Genomic DNA, 17060 nt, shown 5'->3' with positions numbered 1-17060 from the left:
TAATAGGGCCATCATGTTCTACATCAAGACAAGGAGAGACAGGATCTTCTTTCATGTCAGCATGCAGACTGAACTGATGCATCAGATCCTCCTCTATAAAATGCATACCTGCACATCATAGAACGGCTTGGGAGGCAATTTACACCTGCTTGTACAGAGCAAAGACACCCTTTCTCAAATTATTTTCTCTCAGGAATAATCCTGCTTTAAGAAATTGCTTGCTAGGCATGCCAGCAAGAGGAAAAAAAAACCATGCATTTTCTGCTAGCCAAGTTAATGTTAATTACTACCACCTCAACTTCATCACAGAGCTCTTCCCTGTTGCAAGTTTTAAATACCTGTACCAGAAATCCCTTCTTATATACATAATGCTAGGCAGATGCTGAGGTCCTACTTCTCCACAGTCTAACTGTTGTCCCAAGAACATGGAACAAAGTCCAGCTGGAGGCCAGTCACTAGTGGTATACCCCTGGGTTCACTACCAACATCTCCATTAATAACCTAGATGATGGACCAGAGTGCATCCTCAGCAAGTTTTGAGATGATACAAAATTGAGAGGAGTGGTTGATATGCCAGATGGTTGTGCTGCCACTCAGAATGATCTCAACAGGCTGGAGAAATGGGCCAACAGAAACCTCGTGAACTTCAAAGGGAAGTGCAGAGTCCTGTACCTGAGGACAAATAATGCCATACACAGCACAGACTGAGGGCTGGCTAGCTGGAAAACAGCTTTGCAGAAAAAGACCTGGGAGTCCTGGCGGACAACAAGTTAGACAGGAGCTAACAATATACCCTTGTGGCTAAGAGCCTCCTGGGCTGCATTAGGAAGAAAGTGGCCAGTGGGTCAAAAGAGGTGATCCTTCCCCTCTACTCAAGCACTGGTGAGGCCACATCTGGAGTGCTGGATCCAGYGCTGGGCTTCCCAGTACAAGAGAGGCATGGACCTACTGGAGTGAGTCCAGCCAAGGGCCACAAAGATGATTAAGGAAATGCAGCACCTACTGTGAAGAGAGGCTGAGAAAGCTGGGACTGTTCAGCCTGGAGAAGAGAAGGTGCAGACTCAATGTGTATAAATACCTGATGGGAGAGAGTAAAGACGACACAGCCAGACTCTTCTCAGCGGTACCCAGCAAGAGGGCACAGACTGAAACAAGAATACTCCATTTAAACATAAGAAAAAAAAAATTACTGTGAGGGTGRTCAAACACTGGAAAACATTTCCCAAAGTGGTTGTGGAGTCTCCATCTCTGGAAATATTTGAAACCCAACAGGACATGGTCCTGGGCAACCTTGTGTAGCTGACCCTGTCCTGAACAAGGTAGTTGGACTAATGACTTCCAGAGGTCCCTTCTGGCATCAATGATTATGTGAAGTAGTAAAATCCCTATGGAGATATACTTCTCTTCTCCAGCACAGATTAACAGGCAAGATCCTCCTAGTGGTATGACAAATTTGAACATGGTGAGAATCTACAAGTCTCACTAGACTCATTGCTTTGAACTTCCCAGAAAAGAACATATTTGCAGAGACACTAAGAATGGAAAGCTACTTGCCCTCACAGAAACTGGAGCTTGATACATGCTTCTCATATGCACGCTCTGCCTCCCTCCTCCTTTGCTCCAGAACCCTGCACACCTATTATTTCATAGTTAAAAGGAAAAGCGTAGCTGGTGTGGTATATTCTTCATCCCATTAATGAAGGGGAGAGAAGTCTGCAAGACAGATACACCCAACAGTTATCAGTGGTCAACTTTATTACCAGCAAACAGTGCAATGTACATATGGAGAGCTATTATTAACATGCTCGTTTTACTCAAGTGTTTCTTGTTCTTCAGTAGTAAAATAGTTCTATGTAAAGTTTTACCAACTGATAAACCTCACTAACTGCATAGACAAGGGAAATGAAGGTAGTCTCCAGACCAACATGGAAGACAGACATTAAAACAAAACAAACACAAAAAATCCCACATACCCTTTTCTCCATTCAGGTACTACCAGTTGCCAGTTGAGTACTGTGACATGAGATGGGATTAACCAGCATATGCTTAAATGGCATACATTTAAAACATAATCCTCCTTTTTCTTGTTTTGGATTTACCAAAAGTCAAGAGGGACTTTTAGTTTTTTAAGTAAGTGGCCATTGTCAAAGAGGGGGAGGACTTCTCAGCATTTGTCCAAAATAAGTGAATGGTCCCAAAAGTAAAAGGGAAGTAAAACTAATCTCTGTAGATGCAAGGCAATCTCCTCAATTCAGAGGCACAAAACTTAACACTTAGTCAAACTATAGTTGTCTGTAGTGATCTCATTCACTTCACGTCTGTCAGCATCATTCCTGTCTGAAATAATCCCAGAAGCAGCCCTGATTATGCTATGTAATACCTTTGCTTTTAGTAGCTTGTTGTCTTACCTGGCAAGATGTCTGATAGCCCACCTAGAATTGCCAGTTTTGTGCTGTATAAGTGGTGTATTTTGCTTAGGAGTGGAAAATTTAAATTTGTTCTTAGAATATTGCACTTAAAGACTTTGTCCTACTATACAGCTGTAGACATAGTATTAGCTTTAAAAATAAATTAGACAAAAAGTACATTAGTAGCACAAATGCATCGTTTACATTCATTTTTTTCCCTCCAGACATTCAGTCATCTGAGTCCTCAGACACCGTCAAAAATTAATGCATTTTACTGGTTATGCACCAACGCAGCAAATATTTTCATTTCACAAAGCTTCCATTTGTTGCAACTTGAATTTTAGAATCTGTTGTTTCAGGAAGCTCTTGAATTCCTCAGTTTACCACAGAATTGTAACAGCTTCAGTGTAGCCCCTCCTTATGGTCAAGTGAGTGACACTGACGGATCATATCCACTAGAGGCTTTGCTGAAGGCCTGCCAACTGGCATGTGGTTTCTTGGCCCAATCTCCCCACAAAAGTGCCAATTATCAGTTTGTGATGCAGATACTTATTTAAGGTATTATAACAAACATCACCAAGGTAACTCATTTCAATTAATGTTTTTCCACAATGAGGTGAAAAGAAATTATTTCACTGGATTAAAAAAGAAAAAAAAAATCAGTTTGTGTCAAAGCTGTTGATTAAGAGCTAATTGAAAAGCAACTTCCTTAAAAATTGTTACTAACAAAGTGAGGCACCTTAAGTCCACAGCTTAAGCACGCCTTTCCCACCACCACCCCAACACAGTTCACTTCAGAGTTGCTGATATTTGATTCTTGCACTATTTTCAGTCCTTCTTCACTCGACCTCTGAAGGAATCCATGAAGTGGAGGGCTCCAGCAAAGTCTCCAAGGAGAACACTTACTTTCACTGGTAGCAGACTGTAAGGTAAGAGAGTGGGAGGAGGAAGAAAACAAAACAAAACCAGACATCAGAAGAGTTGTGCAGTTTTACCACATAAATCATTTTACCTGGCCAACAATTAAGAAAATATACCCGCTATTCTAGAGTACCATTAGTTCTCAAAATATCTATTACACTCACTTTGCAGCCTTAGTTGTTAGATCAGTTCCCCAACCTGGCTTGCAAGAGTCAGAAGTGCACCAAGGATGGGGCAAGAGAGACCAGATCTGCAGTTAGTGTGGAGTAGACCCAATCAGCACAGCCCACAGCAAAATTGCACCCAGATGGAGTCAGAAAGTCACAGGTAGGTATTTCTGTAACTGTTCTGTGGTCTAAGGGTAGGAGGAACCCCCTGGAAACCAAGAAGAAAACTCCAGAAGCATGCAGAACTTACTAAAAATTCATACTGTCAAGTATAGCTTACATTTTTGGTCAGACATGTAGCTGAAACATCATTTGACAGGGAAGAAAAAAGGAGAGGAAAAGAAGAAAGGAGAGAATCTTACTTTTTCAAAGCAAAAAAGAAATACAGACTGCGTGGTAAAATCAGAATTTCTTGGTTCTGTCGAATAGCAGTGACTATCTTTTCAGCTACATACTCTGGCTCTAGAATGGGAAGCAGACGTGGCCACCTGGAAGAGAAGGCATTTGCAATTACAATACAAGCTGTTTTGGATTCAAATTTTAATTTTAAAAGTCTCAATTTTGCAGATATTTAATTAAAAGAAGAAATAAATCCTATGAAGAGAAGAATCTTCATTACATTAGCCTGAAGAGAGTAAGGGGCCACTGTCATTTTCACTTTTCATCATCTCTCACAAGGCAAATCCACATAGTCCTCCTATTAAGATACACTAGGCTTTTATTTTGCTCCTCAGTTTTGTAATTATATAAGCATACTGAGCAGAGCTATGCCACTGATTTCAGGAGCTGAATGGGGGTTTAGAAAACAAGGAGGGCAACAGGAGCATTTGGCTTCTGCAGAGGAAAGGACTGTGAGAAAGGACACTGATTACGTTTCATGTTTCAATTTAAATGAATTGCTAGGTACCAAGGGTTTTGACATTTAAGTTGCCCTATCATTGTATAGCAGAACTGATATCCATGTGAGACCCTAAAAATAATGCAAGCAGAGCAAGGTCAATCCTACAAGTTCCATAAAGGAAATATGACCATGTAGCACACTAAACATGCAAGTTGCATAAAAACCTCACAAAAGCTTACTCACTTGGTTTTACAGCCATCAAACATTCCTGTGTTTATGAAGTAAGGACACACARTTGTGGTTTTAATACCAGTCTTTCCCAGATCTCTCATCTCTAAGCTAATTGACTCTGCAAACCCAGTTGCTGCAAATTTACTTGCACAGTAATCTGTAAAATAAGTAAAACATTAATTGCAGTTAAACATTTTCATTTACTAATTAAACCTTACTAACTAGTGTCAGTGGGTCTTACCACTGAAGAACTTCATAGGAGCAGCAACAGTTTTTGACAAAGAAGAAAAGGACAAAACTATGCTCTAATAAGAGTAAACTGAGCATCCACAGCAGCTGTGATATAGAACAGCAGCACCATGACATACAAATGATATACACATAGTATCTGCACAAAACTACTGTCTGGTAATAAAGTACTTTACAACAGAGCAAGGACCATTTTTGTGGTTAGAGTATACTCAAACTTGATGTGGTTTGTTCTTTTACTTTCTCTCTCTTAAGTTAATTGTTATTACATACTGGCAGACAGAAGGTTTCTCTTCATATCCCTGCTATCACCTTTCCACTCTCTGCTGAAAAATAGCATATGAGATCTTTTCATATTGGACTTTACCTTTGAATCCAGCACTAGCTTCTTATTTACTGCATCAAACCCAAGCTTTCAAGGCTCTCTGTAATCTAGTTTCAACTTGCAACTCCATTTGTCTTCATTATCACTGCCTTGAAAATAATATAGCTAGATTTCTTTCATTGCTATGCTACCTTATTTCATACTGCTCCCCCTTTACACACATTTTCCTAGAATTTCTTCTCAGTTCATCCTAACCTCAACACTTTATTTTCTGTCACTGTATGGATTCTCTTAAATGCATTTCCAAGAGCCAGAGGATGCAAAATAAGCCGTCACACATCTGCCACTGTACAACATCTAGATTTTAGTATTTATTTCAGTTAGAGGAGCTTGTACAGGGCCTCACTTAAACTGAGAACATGCTTGCNAAAAAAAAAAAAAAAAAAAAAGCAATCTCTTCCCCACCTGCAGGTTAACTTTACAGCATTGAGTTTTTCAGTTTCTAAATGTCTATATGAAGCTCCTAGATCCTCTAGCTACCTTAGCAGAAAAGCCTGCTTCACAGCAGTGCTGAGTATCTGAAATCATTTGAAAGGAATGATCTATTTAAGTGGTTTGAAAGTATGACCATTTCCTTTACCTGCATACAATGATCCAGAAACTCAGAATTTGGGGGATGGGGGGGAGGGAGAAGGGGGAGCAGGTGAGCGTAGTTCACTGAGTTTAAGCCAGATAAATAGGTAAATTGTCTAAACAAGCATTAGCTTTATTACACTAACCTGTAAGACGATTGACTCCAATGAGTCCTGCTGAGCTTGCAATACTAACCAAGTGTCCATGGTTAGAGGCCATCATTGCTGGGAGGAAGGCTTTGCAAGTCTGCAGAGTAAGTCAGAGTTGCAATGAAACATTTTACTCAAAAAGCTACATGTTCTAATATTTTGAAGATATTTTAGAAGGAATCCTGCTTGCAATTTAAGATTTTTTTTCCCCCTATCATGCAAGGGAGAAAAAAATAGGAATTCATTGTTTCAGCTCTGTCATCTGCTAAGCTGGGACCTTCAAGGCCCCACCAATACCAGTTTATCCTTATCACCTAGACAGATATAGCTTCAGCTAGCTGGTAGATTTCTTTCACTTCAAAGCTCAGCACTGTAGTGTTTCAAACAGGAGTTAAATAGCAAACMGAAAAATCTGAATTTCCTCTTTCTCCTAATAATTTAATCTTCTTGATTTTAAATCAACCCGAAGCATGTTTTAACATCTCCTTTGCAGTTCTTTATAAGAAAAACATAACATAGATGACCCATCTTCTTTGAAAGGAGGAAAAAGCACATCAAGTTACTCATTTTGGACCAAGTCCCACTTAATTAGTATAAAAGCATTATCTGAACATGCGGTATTTCTTACTGAAACTATCATAACCACAAAGTAACTAGAACAAAGACAGGATTGACACTTCTCTGTTACTAGAGTAGCAACTTCTAGGCTAGGCCTGCATGATATTAATACCAAGGGGTATAGCACAATAACTACAGGATTTAGCAGAATATAAGCTTCAATTCTTAAAAGCATTTCCAAATACTAACAGTTTTGCTTCCACCTACCTACTACCCAGAAGTTCCTAAAGGATCCTTTCTTCCACCCTTTATTTCATGGGCTCACAGTCATGGAAAATAGTTTTTTGTATCATTTCTGACTGAGCTTATAAGGAGCTATATACCCTTCCATATTTTCCTCAATTCCAAAAGGCAAAATTAACCCTGAAAACATGTTAAAAGGGTAAATAATAAATAAGTATGAATAAGTACATGTATTACCCAAAAGTGTGCCATTATGTTCACCTCCATGGTTTTTTCCACAAGAGAATCTGGAGACTCAATAAACCTCTTTCCAGTTACAATACCAGCATTGTTGATTAGGATGCTAACATCACCAACTTCTTTTTTAACCTAAAACAAAAAGCCACAAGATGTCATGCACTATATATAAAATGCACTTTCCAAGTTTTTCTTATGAAAATAAAAGAAATATAAATATTGCAGGTTTTAATTAAGTTAAAATTTTATTAGGCTTGTTATGGATCCAAATAGCCCTGGTTCTCCCACATTCTATCCTGATGTCTCTTTTTAGAGCTGAGCTAGGACCTGGACATTTTTGGGGATGCGGAGCTGACAGTTCCACAGCTCCAAGTAGGCTTCTGGTTTCAGCACCTCTGGTTCTTGCTATGATTTTTCCATATAAGTCTCTACTGCAGTGAGTTTGTCTAAAACAAGAAGCATTTTGCTACAGTAAAACCATTTTAAAACCAATGAGCCATTCTGTACTTAGGATTATTTCTATGTCGTGCTGTGAAGCATAGCGCAGAGATCCTCAAGGTAGTTCCAACAGAAGCACGTACCTCAAATCTAAGTGAGGGCTGTAGTATCTAGCTACATTACACTCAAATCCTTTTACATTTTCCACACAGTTCCTTGGGTCAAAAAGCAATGCAACTATACAACTTCTGGACCACAGTCAGCTTGCACAGCACTTGAGTCTTCTGATGAGCAGAAGGAAAACTGGATTTCCTGTTAGTAGCATTGATTGCTTGTGTCTCAAGAGCCCACGAAATCATCTCTCCCACTGCACAGAGGAGCAGCCACTTAACGGCATCTTAATAGTCCAGGTACCTCAAGATGCTTTGTGCTGTTTTCCACATGTTCTTTTTCTCTTGACTACAGTCTTTAAACACTAACATGTATTACATAGTGGCCCTTCATAGAGCAATTTCTTCTTACAACCTTTTTCTTTATTCAGGTATCTTGATTACTGCAAGCAGCTTTATAGGTCAGGAACTTTTAAAAGGTTCTCTTACCAAGTAAGTTTTTATACAAGTTTATATTTCACGACAATCCCTTGAAAGAACACCATGGTTCCATTTATATTAGCTCTCAAGACAACACAGGAAGTGAGAAAACTGAAGTTCAGGAGTGTGTCATAAAAATTAAACAAAAGCTTTGGGCTTCTGAATAAAAGATTTTGTTTGTGTACCTACAGTTAAGGTGACGGAGTTCTTAAAATGACACGTGTATCAACAGAAGGCAGAAATCTTACGAGCTTTCTGGAGCAGGATATGGTGCAGAAGCTTTTTTTCCTCGTATATTTGCTTTGATTCTAACACTGTACCAGAATCTTTGAGATGGTTCCCAGAACTTAAGTTAGCTAAAGAATAATCTCTATACATTTAGTTCAGTAAGAGGAAGTATAGTTTTCATTTCAGCTCCAGAATGATAACTTCCGGGCAGGCTCATTTGAGAGGATAATTATAAGCCCTCTAATATGATCAAGATACTGCACCAGCTTTCATGAAAGGAGAATGAGAATATTTTTAACGCCGTATTTGAAGTACAGCTCATTAAGCTATTCTGGAAACAGAAAACAAGTTCTCTTATTGTTGTTTTATCTGTGATTTCCAGATCAAGCATGATCAGCATACGTGCTTAGCTAGTTTATGGAAACATATTCTTCCTATGCCATCTAGCCACAAAGCTCCAGACCACAGAACCTCATTTCTTAACGGTATTTCCTATGTTAGGTGAATACAGTGACTAAAGAAAGCACAGGCAGAACTGGGTAGCGTAGCCTGTATAACAGTAAAGAATTAAAGAAAGATTTATAACAAATCCTTTACTCCAGCTTAACTTAATTTTGCTTAACTTTTTTCCAATCTCATCTATGTTTGTTAGCTAGCTAACCATTTAAAAAATGCAAAGCAGCCTTGGTAGAATTATACAGAATAATTTTTATAATGAATACACAAGCCAGATGTCCCTCTCCACCTTTGTCATTGTTCCTATATATGCTTTTCTTTCTATTTCCCTCTCAAAAAGTTATTATGTAACAACTTAAATATTTCTGAAGTAGCCCATATGATCTCTACAGGCAGCCTTAGACAAGTTGTTCCAGTCACCACCGGAGCATGAAATGCATCAYACATTCAAAACAGTATGAGTTCAGAAACATACATGTAATCATTAATAAAAGGCGCATTAGTATTGCCTCATGTCAGATGATTTAGTAATCCTAGAAGCCTGGACCAGTATCCCAGCCTTACCCTTTGGGGCAAACAACTGTTTACGCAGGTACTTCTCTTATGCTCCTTTTGTGCACATAAGCACGAACAGAGGTGGGGCTATGTGGTGCACACAGTTTATAACTTGGCTATTGGGATATTCAGGTTAGATGGAGGAGATGAAGACACTGTCAGAAGAGGGGAAGGAACAAAAAAAACTTGATTGCTCCAGTTCTAACTAGTGAAAAAAACTTGAATGACCTCTACCCTCCCCTATGTTTAAAGACAGCTGTTTCTACCCAGCTTTCCAGAAAATATTCACACCTTGGATAGAACTCAAAGCAGATTCAAGTGCCTTCTTACAACCCAGACAGATACCTCTGGCTTTATGACACTTCTGTTCATGCTACTTTCCAAGAAACTAGATGTGGCAGCTCCTTGCTCAGCAAACTAACCATTTTAACTCCTTTCTTCTCCTCTCAGCTCTTGCTGTGCACAGTGCAGAGAGCTAAGACAGCTAGCCCAGGCTCCCACATCCCACCTTGAAGCCAAGCATGGAAAATCTTTTCCCTAGCTAGTAAGGTGCAGATAATGCTGACCTTGCAGAACCTTAAATCTCTCCATTGTACAGTGTAAGAAAATGTGTTCCAGGTGTTTTCACAACGTTTACCTTACACAGGCCTAAAACAAACAGCTGATCCTGTTAAGCATCTTTTCTAAGCATGAGTACTGTTTCCTGATTGTTTTCACATATGTATTTATGCCTTGTAAACAGAAGTTTGCTAGTGAGTGATTACCGTGATTCCCAAACAGCATCCCAAGGTGTCTGCTTCCAAAGAACCAAGACAATGTTTCCCTCCCTTCCCCTTCCATAACTGGCTGGAAGGGGTAGAAACAAGTGCTGTATGAAATATCACTGGGAAATGTATTTCTGATGTGCATAGGGGCAACAGTAAAGAGAGTTCCTAGAAAAGTAGAAAGCTGGCTGCAAACTGACACCTTGAATAACAAACAAGCAAAAGCAGTGCATAAGCAAACCAGTAAAGTGCAAGACAGATCCTGGAAGTAAATGTGAGCCCAGATGCAATTCTGCAACTTGATAATGAGGAAGAGGCTTCTGTTTCCTCACAAGTAGGAGATCAAAAATCATGAAAGAGTTACCTTCCTCTTTCAGAGCCCTAGAGCCTGAAAGTTATTCTAGGGAAGGCTCAGTGGCTGGGAGAAGGCTGCATTTCTTTTGGGGGTGGGGTGCTTCTGGAAGGGGGACTTTATAAATAAGCTTTAAGGTATAGCTTTTAATAGCCATAAGCTTTCCTTCATGCTGTTGGTACAGGAAGGGAACAAGGACACCACATGGCCAGGGCTTTGGGGTTTTCTTCTTACTGAAATAACTTTTCTAGTCCCTGAATGTTAAGGGATCATATCCTCTGTGTGGCTGATGAAGTACCAAAAGTGGGTATTTCTAAGTTCATGTTCATTTCATTTTGGCTGTAGGTCTGTTTTGCTGGGCACAAAGTTTTCAACAATATCCTGTCCTGCCTGTATGAATTTAGTTCACTATAATCTTGCAAAACTCTAAGTCATTGTGTACAGCTGAATCACAAGAAAAAACCCTCAGACTCAAACTGTTTTGCCTCATCTTGTAAAGGCTGACTCAGCACACTATGAACCAAAATCTACTATACTGTACTAAAACAGTGTCATCAAGCACTAGCTAATATTAAGGTCTTATTTTTACTAGTTAGATAGGGAAGGTGTCAGTTGACTCTGCATCAGCTGTCAGCAGGACACAACATTTCTGAAACAGTAGTTGGACATTTTCTTCTACATAGATCAGCCAGAGAATTGATTTATCCATGGATTTTCCCAGGGACTAGAATAGTCACTGGGAATAGTTTCAGTTCCCAGAATAGCTTAAGTCAGGAATCCTGCACTGACCAGTTACAGACCTTCTTGCCACTTCCTCACTCCAAACTCCCTCTTGTTTTTATCATCCCTAATCCATATCATATGCATATCCACATCCTCTTTTCCCTTTTATGTTTGATCAAATAAAGTTTTGCTCTCCACCTTCTCCTTGAGACCCAAGCACCAGCCCTTGAGTCCTCAAAACTGAAGGTTAGTTTCCATCATCTTGAGCCCTTTGCACTACCACTCTTCCTTCTCCCAGTTCAGCAGGAAGTCTAGAGGCCTGCGGTGAAACATATACAATTGCTCTACTGAAACAGAAGATGTGTAACTTAACCAGCATAAAGGAGCTGCAGGACAGAGCAAGCGTGATGACCATTATCAGAATCCAAGGACAATAGTAGCAGCCTCTAACAAGCTGCAGGTCACATGCAAACTTCACCTGTCAGAAAGTTTGTTTTATGGTGATTCTCATACAGACAGAAAAATGCAGAGCACTAGACCTTCTTGAACAGCACTGAAGAGGACAGAATAGAAACATTGTTTCAGCCAACAGATGTTCCCAAAGACATCTGAACTTTTTTCWAGCAAAAAAGCAAAAAAGCAAAAAAGCAAAAAAGCAAAAAAGCAAAAAAGCAAAAAAGCAAAAAAGCAAAAAAGCAAAAAAGCAAAAAAGCAAAAAAGCAAAAAAGCAAAAAAGCAAAAAAGCAAAAAAGCAAAAAATTCATCCTGAGGCAAACACTCACTGTGGAAACTTTCTAGTCCAACAGTTAAGCTTAGCAATATTTTAAGCAAATGAGAATAGGTTGTTATAATGGAAACTGAGCAATTTTAGCTTTTGGCATATCTACTAGTCTACCCAAAATATATAACCATATGCTTTATTTCTAAAGTGCTTCAAAAAGGAAAGCAAGAAATATTTAAGCCTTCGAGAGATACTTATTAAAATGCATCTACAAAATTCATTGATGGAGTTAGTCTAAATTTGCCTAAGTGGTTAATCCTTTTTATGAGGTATGGCCTTTATGGTTTATTTTTATAGAAGGTTGCCAGAACTTGAACTACTTCATTAACTTCAATAAATTGACTTTCTGCACTTCACCAAGTACTTGCTCAGTAACTAAACTAATCAGGGAAGCTAATCAGTTAGAGAGAGAGAGAGAGAGAGAGAGAGAGAGAGAGAGAGAGAGAGAGAGAATTTTTTTTCTTTTAAAGGAACAGAGGTATGAAAGAAAACTCTAGAAAACAACATTCTTAAAATAGGTAGCATATGCAATAAATTCAGAACCAATTAACTTTAACCCATTACTTTGACATTACTTTGAAGTCTCTCAAACTTACCACACATCATACACACATGCATGCACACAAATTTCAGAACAGTATCAGAGTCCCAGATGAAGTACTTTACCTGATCTGCTACTCTGTAGACTTCCTGCCTTTTGCTGCAGTCACAGATGTAAGACTGTACTCTTACTGCCCCATTTTCTTTGGCCAGTCTACTTGTTTCCTTGAGCCCCTCTTGATTAATGTCCCAAAGAACCAGTGTGGCTCCAAGGCGGGCAAATTTTACAGATAAAAGTCTTCCGATTCCACTTCCTGCTCCTGTTATTAATACTATTTCACCTTCAACATTCTTCTTCCGCTTAGGCACAATCAAGAACACTAGTGACTCCAACAGGTAATAAAATGAAAGTCCAATAACTTTAAGCATCTCCAGGAAGAAGTTCATCTTGAGGCTATTTCGTCAGATACCTGATAATGGAAAATATTTACCARATAGAATAAACCATAAAGAAAGACAATGTAAACATTAGTGTTTTAGAACTGAAAGGCATTTTCAGTTCCAGTCTAAATATTCTCTCTGTCCTCCTTCTGAGTGTTAAGTGCTTCAAAAACACATGGACTTGCATCTGCATGTCTGGCCCATTTGCCTTTTTGCCATATTGTCTTGCCTGCAGGACGTTCCCACTCTCCTTCAGAATGCAGCACAGAATTGATTTACCATTTGGCAGAGGCAAGAAAGACCTCCAGTCATCTGCTTTAAAAATCTACCACTCCTAACTCACATCAGCAAGACTTTTGACACTGTCTCCCATAACATCCTCATAGACAAGCTCAGGAAGTGCAGGATAGACGAGCAGACAGTGAGGTGGATTGAGAACTGGCTGAATGGCAGAGCTCAGAGGGTTGTGATCAGTGGTGCAGAGTCTAGTTGGAGGCCTGTAGCTAGCGGTGTCCCCCAGGGGTCAGTACTGGGTCCAGTCTTGTTCAACTTCTTCATCAATGACCTGGATGAAGGCACAGAGTGCACCCTCAGCAAGTTTGCTGATGATACCAAACTGGGAGGAGTGGCGGATACACCAGAGGGCTGTGCTGCCATTCAGAGAGACCTGGAGAGGCTGGAGAGGTGGGCGGAGAGGAACCTCCTGAAGTTCAACAAAGGCAAGTGCAGGGTCCTGCACCTGGGGAGGAATAACCCCATGCACCAGTACAGGYTGGGGGTTGACCTGCTGGAAAGCAGCTCTGYGGAGAAGGACCTGGGAGTGCTGGTGGACACCAAGTTAAGCATGAGGCAGCAATGTGCCCTTGTGGCCAAGAAGGCCAATGGTATCCTGGGGTGCATCAGGAAGAGTGTTGCCAGCAGGTCGAGGGAGGTGATTCTCCCCCTCTCCTCAGCCCTGGTGAGGCCACATCTGGAGTACTGCGTCCAGTTCTGGGCTCCCCAGTACAAGAGGGATGTGGCACTACTGGAGCAAGTCCAGCGAAGGGCTACAAAGATGATTAGGGGACTGGAGCATCTCTCTTATGAGGAGAGGCTGAGAGAGCTGGGCCTGTTTAGCCTAGAGAAGAGAAGGCTGAGAGGAGATCTTATCAAYGTGTACAAGTATCTGAAGGGAAGGTGTCAAGAGGATGGGGCCAGACTCTTCAGTGATGCCCAGTGATAGGACAAGAGGCAACAGGCACAGACTGAAACACAAGAAGTTCCATCTGAACATGAGAAAAAAACCCTTCTTTCCTGTGACGGTGACAGAGCACTGGAAGAGGTTGCCCAGAGAGGCTGTGGAGTCTCCATCCTTGGAGATATTCAAAAGTTGTCTGGACAAAATCCTTGCAAATGTGCTCTAGGTGATCCTGCTTGAGCAGGGCTTTGGACTAGATGATCTCCAGAGGTCCCTTCTAGCCTCAACCCTTCTGTGATTCTGTGATCATGGGTTTCCACCTCTGCTCTGACAGAGCATGGACATCTCTTAAAAAAAAGATTGAGTGTTACACCTTAAGCATCTAAAGCAGAAATGCATAGCAATCCCAAATCAGAACTGATGGCAATCAATTCTAGTGCTCATAAACTAGTAGTTTAGGCAATTATTTAAGCTCAGGGAAAAAAAAAAAGAAATCTTCCTTTAAGGCCACAATTTTTTGCTTGCAGTGGGTCCTTGTTATCAAGAAATCATATGCAGATCAAGGCACAGTCTCAACCTTGTTTAAAAGCTACCAGTTTAAGGAACTTCAGAATACAATATGTTTTTATAAGACTCCAAAATACACTGGGTAAATTACTGGTTTTCACCAATATTGTCACTAGCTTTTCAATTACCAATACTACCATTACTGTTCAATTGCAAAAGCAGGCTCTCCTTCAAAGTATTTTGTTTAGAAACACACTGTAAAACTGTAAACACACTGTTCCCTCTCTTTACCACCCTGCATTAAGCAAATGTTACAGGTTTGAATCATACCATCTCACGTATCATTTAACTTTGCAACCTATGCTCATCACAGTAGGTCTGACACTGAGCAGACATTTAAGTCATTGAAAGAACACTACCTATTCCCCAGTATATGAATATTACGCAAGAAATATTCATATTAAAACCTGCTTTGATTAACTATAGTATAAAGGATTAATATCTTCTTTCTCAGCTAAAGGTACAGCATGCTGGAGTTTACACTTCAACCTTTAGCACTACATGCCTAATTTGATCACATCTCTTAGTTAACATTGCTATCTATGTACACAGGCAATCATGTTTGATAAGTGCCAAGAGATAAGTTACCTGGATCTCTGCTACAATGAGCAAAGTTCGTGAAGTTTAGCATGTGCATATACACATAATATGATTAGCCTTAGGTTTTGGTACATGGTAAACAACTCCATTTCTATAACGGAACAGGCAGCTACTGAAACAGGGCAAGTCATTTCAGAAAATCTTCTGACAGTAACATTAGTAAATCTTAAAACCATTCTGCTAACAGAAAAATGTTTACCAAAACCATAGTGGGTAGGGAAACAACTTCTTTTTGAAGACGATTAGTCATATGGTAAGTGTTTTCTGTTCTTAGTTTCCTTTAAAATGGAACATAGATTGTGTGCTTAGATTCTGGCACAAATAAGAGACAGTAAAACTGGTGAGAAATGAAAGAAACGCCAAGACAGCATGGTAACATTTTTCTAGGGCTAATATTGACATTTTCTGTAGTAGACTGTCACAGCTATAGCACTACTACAGAAATAAGCAAAACAAAGTTCATCAGGGAAAAATATTAAGTTTCATGTGATTCAAGAAAAAAAACTAGCARGCTTTTGGAAACACAAGCTCTTTGTTGTGCCTAAAACAGAAGCAACAAATCTTTAAAATAAATTCAGATGCTGAGTTTAACTTGATTACACTAATTTAATGTAATTAACATGACACTTTCTCCATTTGGGTGAAAGGTGATTGGTATCTCTGGGGCAGATAAGGATGTTAAAGGGAAGTGTGATACAGTCCTTAATCCCTATGGAACAAAGAGGGAGGTAGTTGTTTTTGGAGCATAATACACAATTTGACCTACACCTACAAGAACTTGAGGAGCTTTYATATCAGTAATTTATTATGTAAAATAATCATGTATTAGCCTTGCATATGACTGAGGTACATCAGAGCTTAGAGATGTAGTTACTGTTGGTAGAGTCATCTTAAGGATACATTCTACAGGAGACCCTCTGTTAGCATAGCTACTCCATATCCCCCAATGACGTAGGAGTGCTTAATTGCCATTGACCCGTCTGTCACCTAACTCAGCTTTAACTGGGCCAGAAGACCTTCGCTCCTTGCTGGCTCACTGCATTAGCGTGGCTGATTACAGCTACTACTGTAAATAAGAGCACCCACAAGGAGAAATGCAACTAGCCAATGCACTCGGCTGATTTTGGCTCCTCAACCAAAGTGACCAGGGATGTATTTACAGCTGCATTGACCAACGATACTTTTGGCACAACTACAATATCAGACCCCAGAGTCTGAACAACTCTTCTGATGGCATAGGTTGCCTTTAACATGCATACACCCACACATAAATGTCAAGGGCTTTTACATGTTGTGAGCTATCAAACCATTACATGGTTTATCTGGCGGATTTCTTTTCAGCTGCTGACAATTTTGCCAGCACAGTCTTGTTTGTGCATGTACTGATGCTCACAGCTGATTTTCTCCTGAAGACTACCATTGCTCATGACACACCAGGGCAGAACTTAGGCTCACTTCAGAGCTGCTGGGCAAAGTTGATCACCTAACAATAACATAACAACAACAAAAAATTGTTTCTCAGTTTTTCTCAAGGCTATGTTCTGTTAAAAGTTGATCATAAAATCACCTGGGTAGAGGTAGGCATGAATTGACTCACCATATTTGGAGGGTTGCAAGCCTCCAAAAATATAATGTTCCTGCAGCGACAGTCTGAGTACTTATGTGCAGCAATCTCTTCCCGGATAGCCGGAAGATATTACACTGTTCTAATTTACTGCTTTGTAGCGGTCTATACTACTCCAGGAAGTCACACCTTGTCTGCTAAGCCAATCGATAACATCAGGGAAAAGAAAAAAAAGAAAAGCAGACAAGTTGCCAGCGGCAGCCGCCAGCTCAGCGCTGCCGAGATCTGCGCCCTCACGCCCGGCCGGCTCGCTGCAGCCGCG

At 40.1% G+C, this 17060-nt stretch overlaps 1 protein-coding gene and 1 long non-coding RNA gene across 4 annotated transcripts; one reads left to right on the top strand and one right to left on the bottom strand.

Moving 5' to 3' along the window:
- Positions 1–1274: 1274 nt before the first annotated feature.
- Positions 1275–17022, bottom strand: LOC112978650 (epidermal retinol dehydrogenase 2-like). Of its 3 annotated transcripts, XM_026092295.1 has the most exons (9): positions 16772–17022; positions 16488–16657; positions 12516–12859; positions 6963–7094; positions 5922–6021; positions 4581–4725; positions 3859–3984; positions 3494–3704; positions 3251–3330 (listed from the first exon to the last, which is right to left on the bottom strand). In XM_026092295.1, the coding sequence occupies exons 3-8, from the start codon at positions 12834–12836 to the stop codon at positions 3542–3544; spliced, it is 987 nt and encodes a 328-aa protein (XP_025948080.1). In that variant the 5' UTR covers positions 12837–12859; positions 16488–16657; positions 16772–17022; the 3' UTR covers positions 3251–3330; positions 3494–3541. The 3 variants fall into 3 exon arrangements, with proteins under 3 accessions (XP_025948081.1, XP_025948080.1, XP_025948079.1); XM_026092294.1 differs by lacking the exon at positions 16488–16657; XM_026092296.1 differs by lacking the exons at positions 3494–3704; positions 16488–16657 and having other exon boundaries at positions 1275–3330; positions 16772–17021.
- On the top strand, positions 3303–8752 carry LOC112978652. Its single transcript, XR_003257955.1, has 3 exons — positions 3303–3337; positions 7613–7810; positions 7942–8752. It is a non-coding gene; the product is annotated as an uncharacterized LOC112978652 (long non-coding RNA).
- Positions 17023–17060: the final 38 nt, after the last annotated feature.

This window comes from Apteryx rowi, unplaced genomic scaffold, assembly GCF_003343035.1.
Source record: "Apteryx rowi isolate R43461 unplaced genomic scaffold, aptRow1 scaffold_959, whole genome shotgun sequence".
In the NCBI taxonomy this organism is placed as follows: Eukaryota; Metazoa; Chordata; class Aves; order Apterygiformes; family Apterygidae; genus Apteryx; species Apteryx rowi.
Note: the sequence above shows the minus strand (reverse complement) of the source record. Positions and strands in the feature narration are given on the sequence as shown.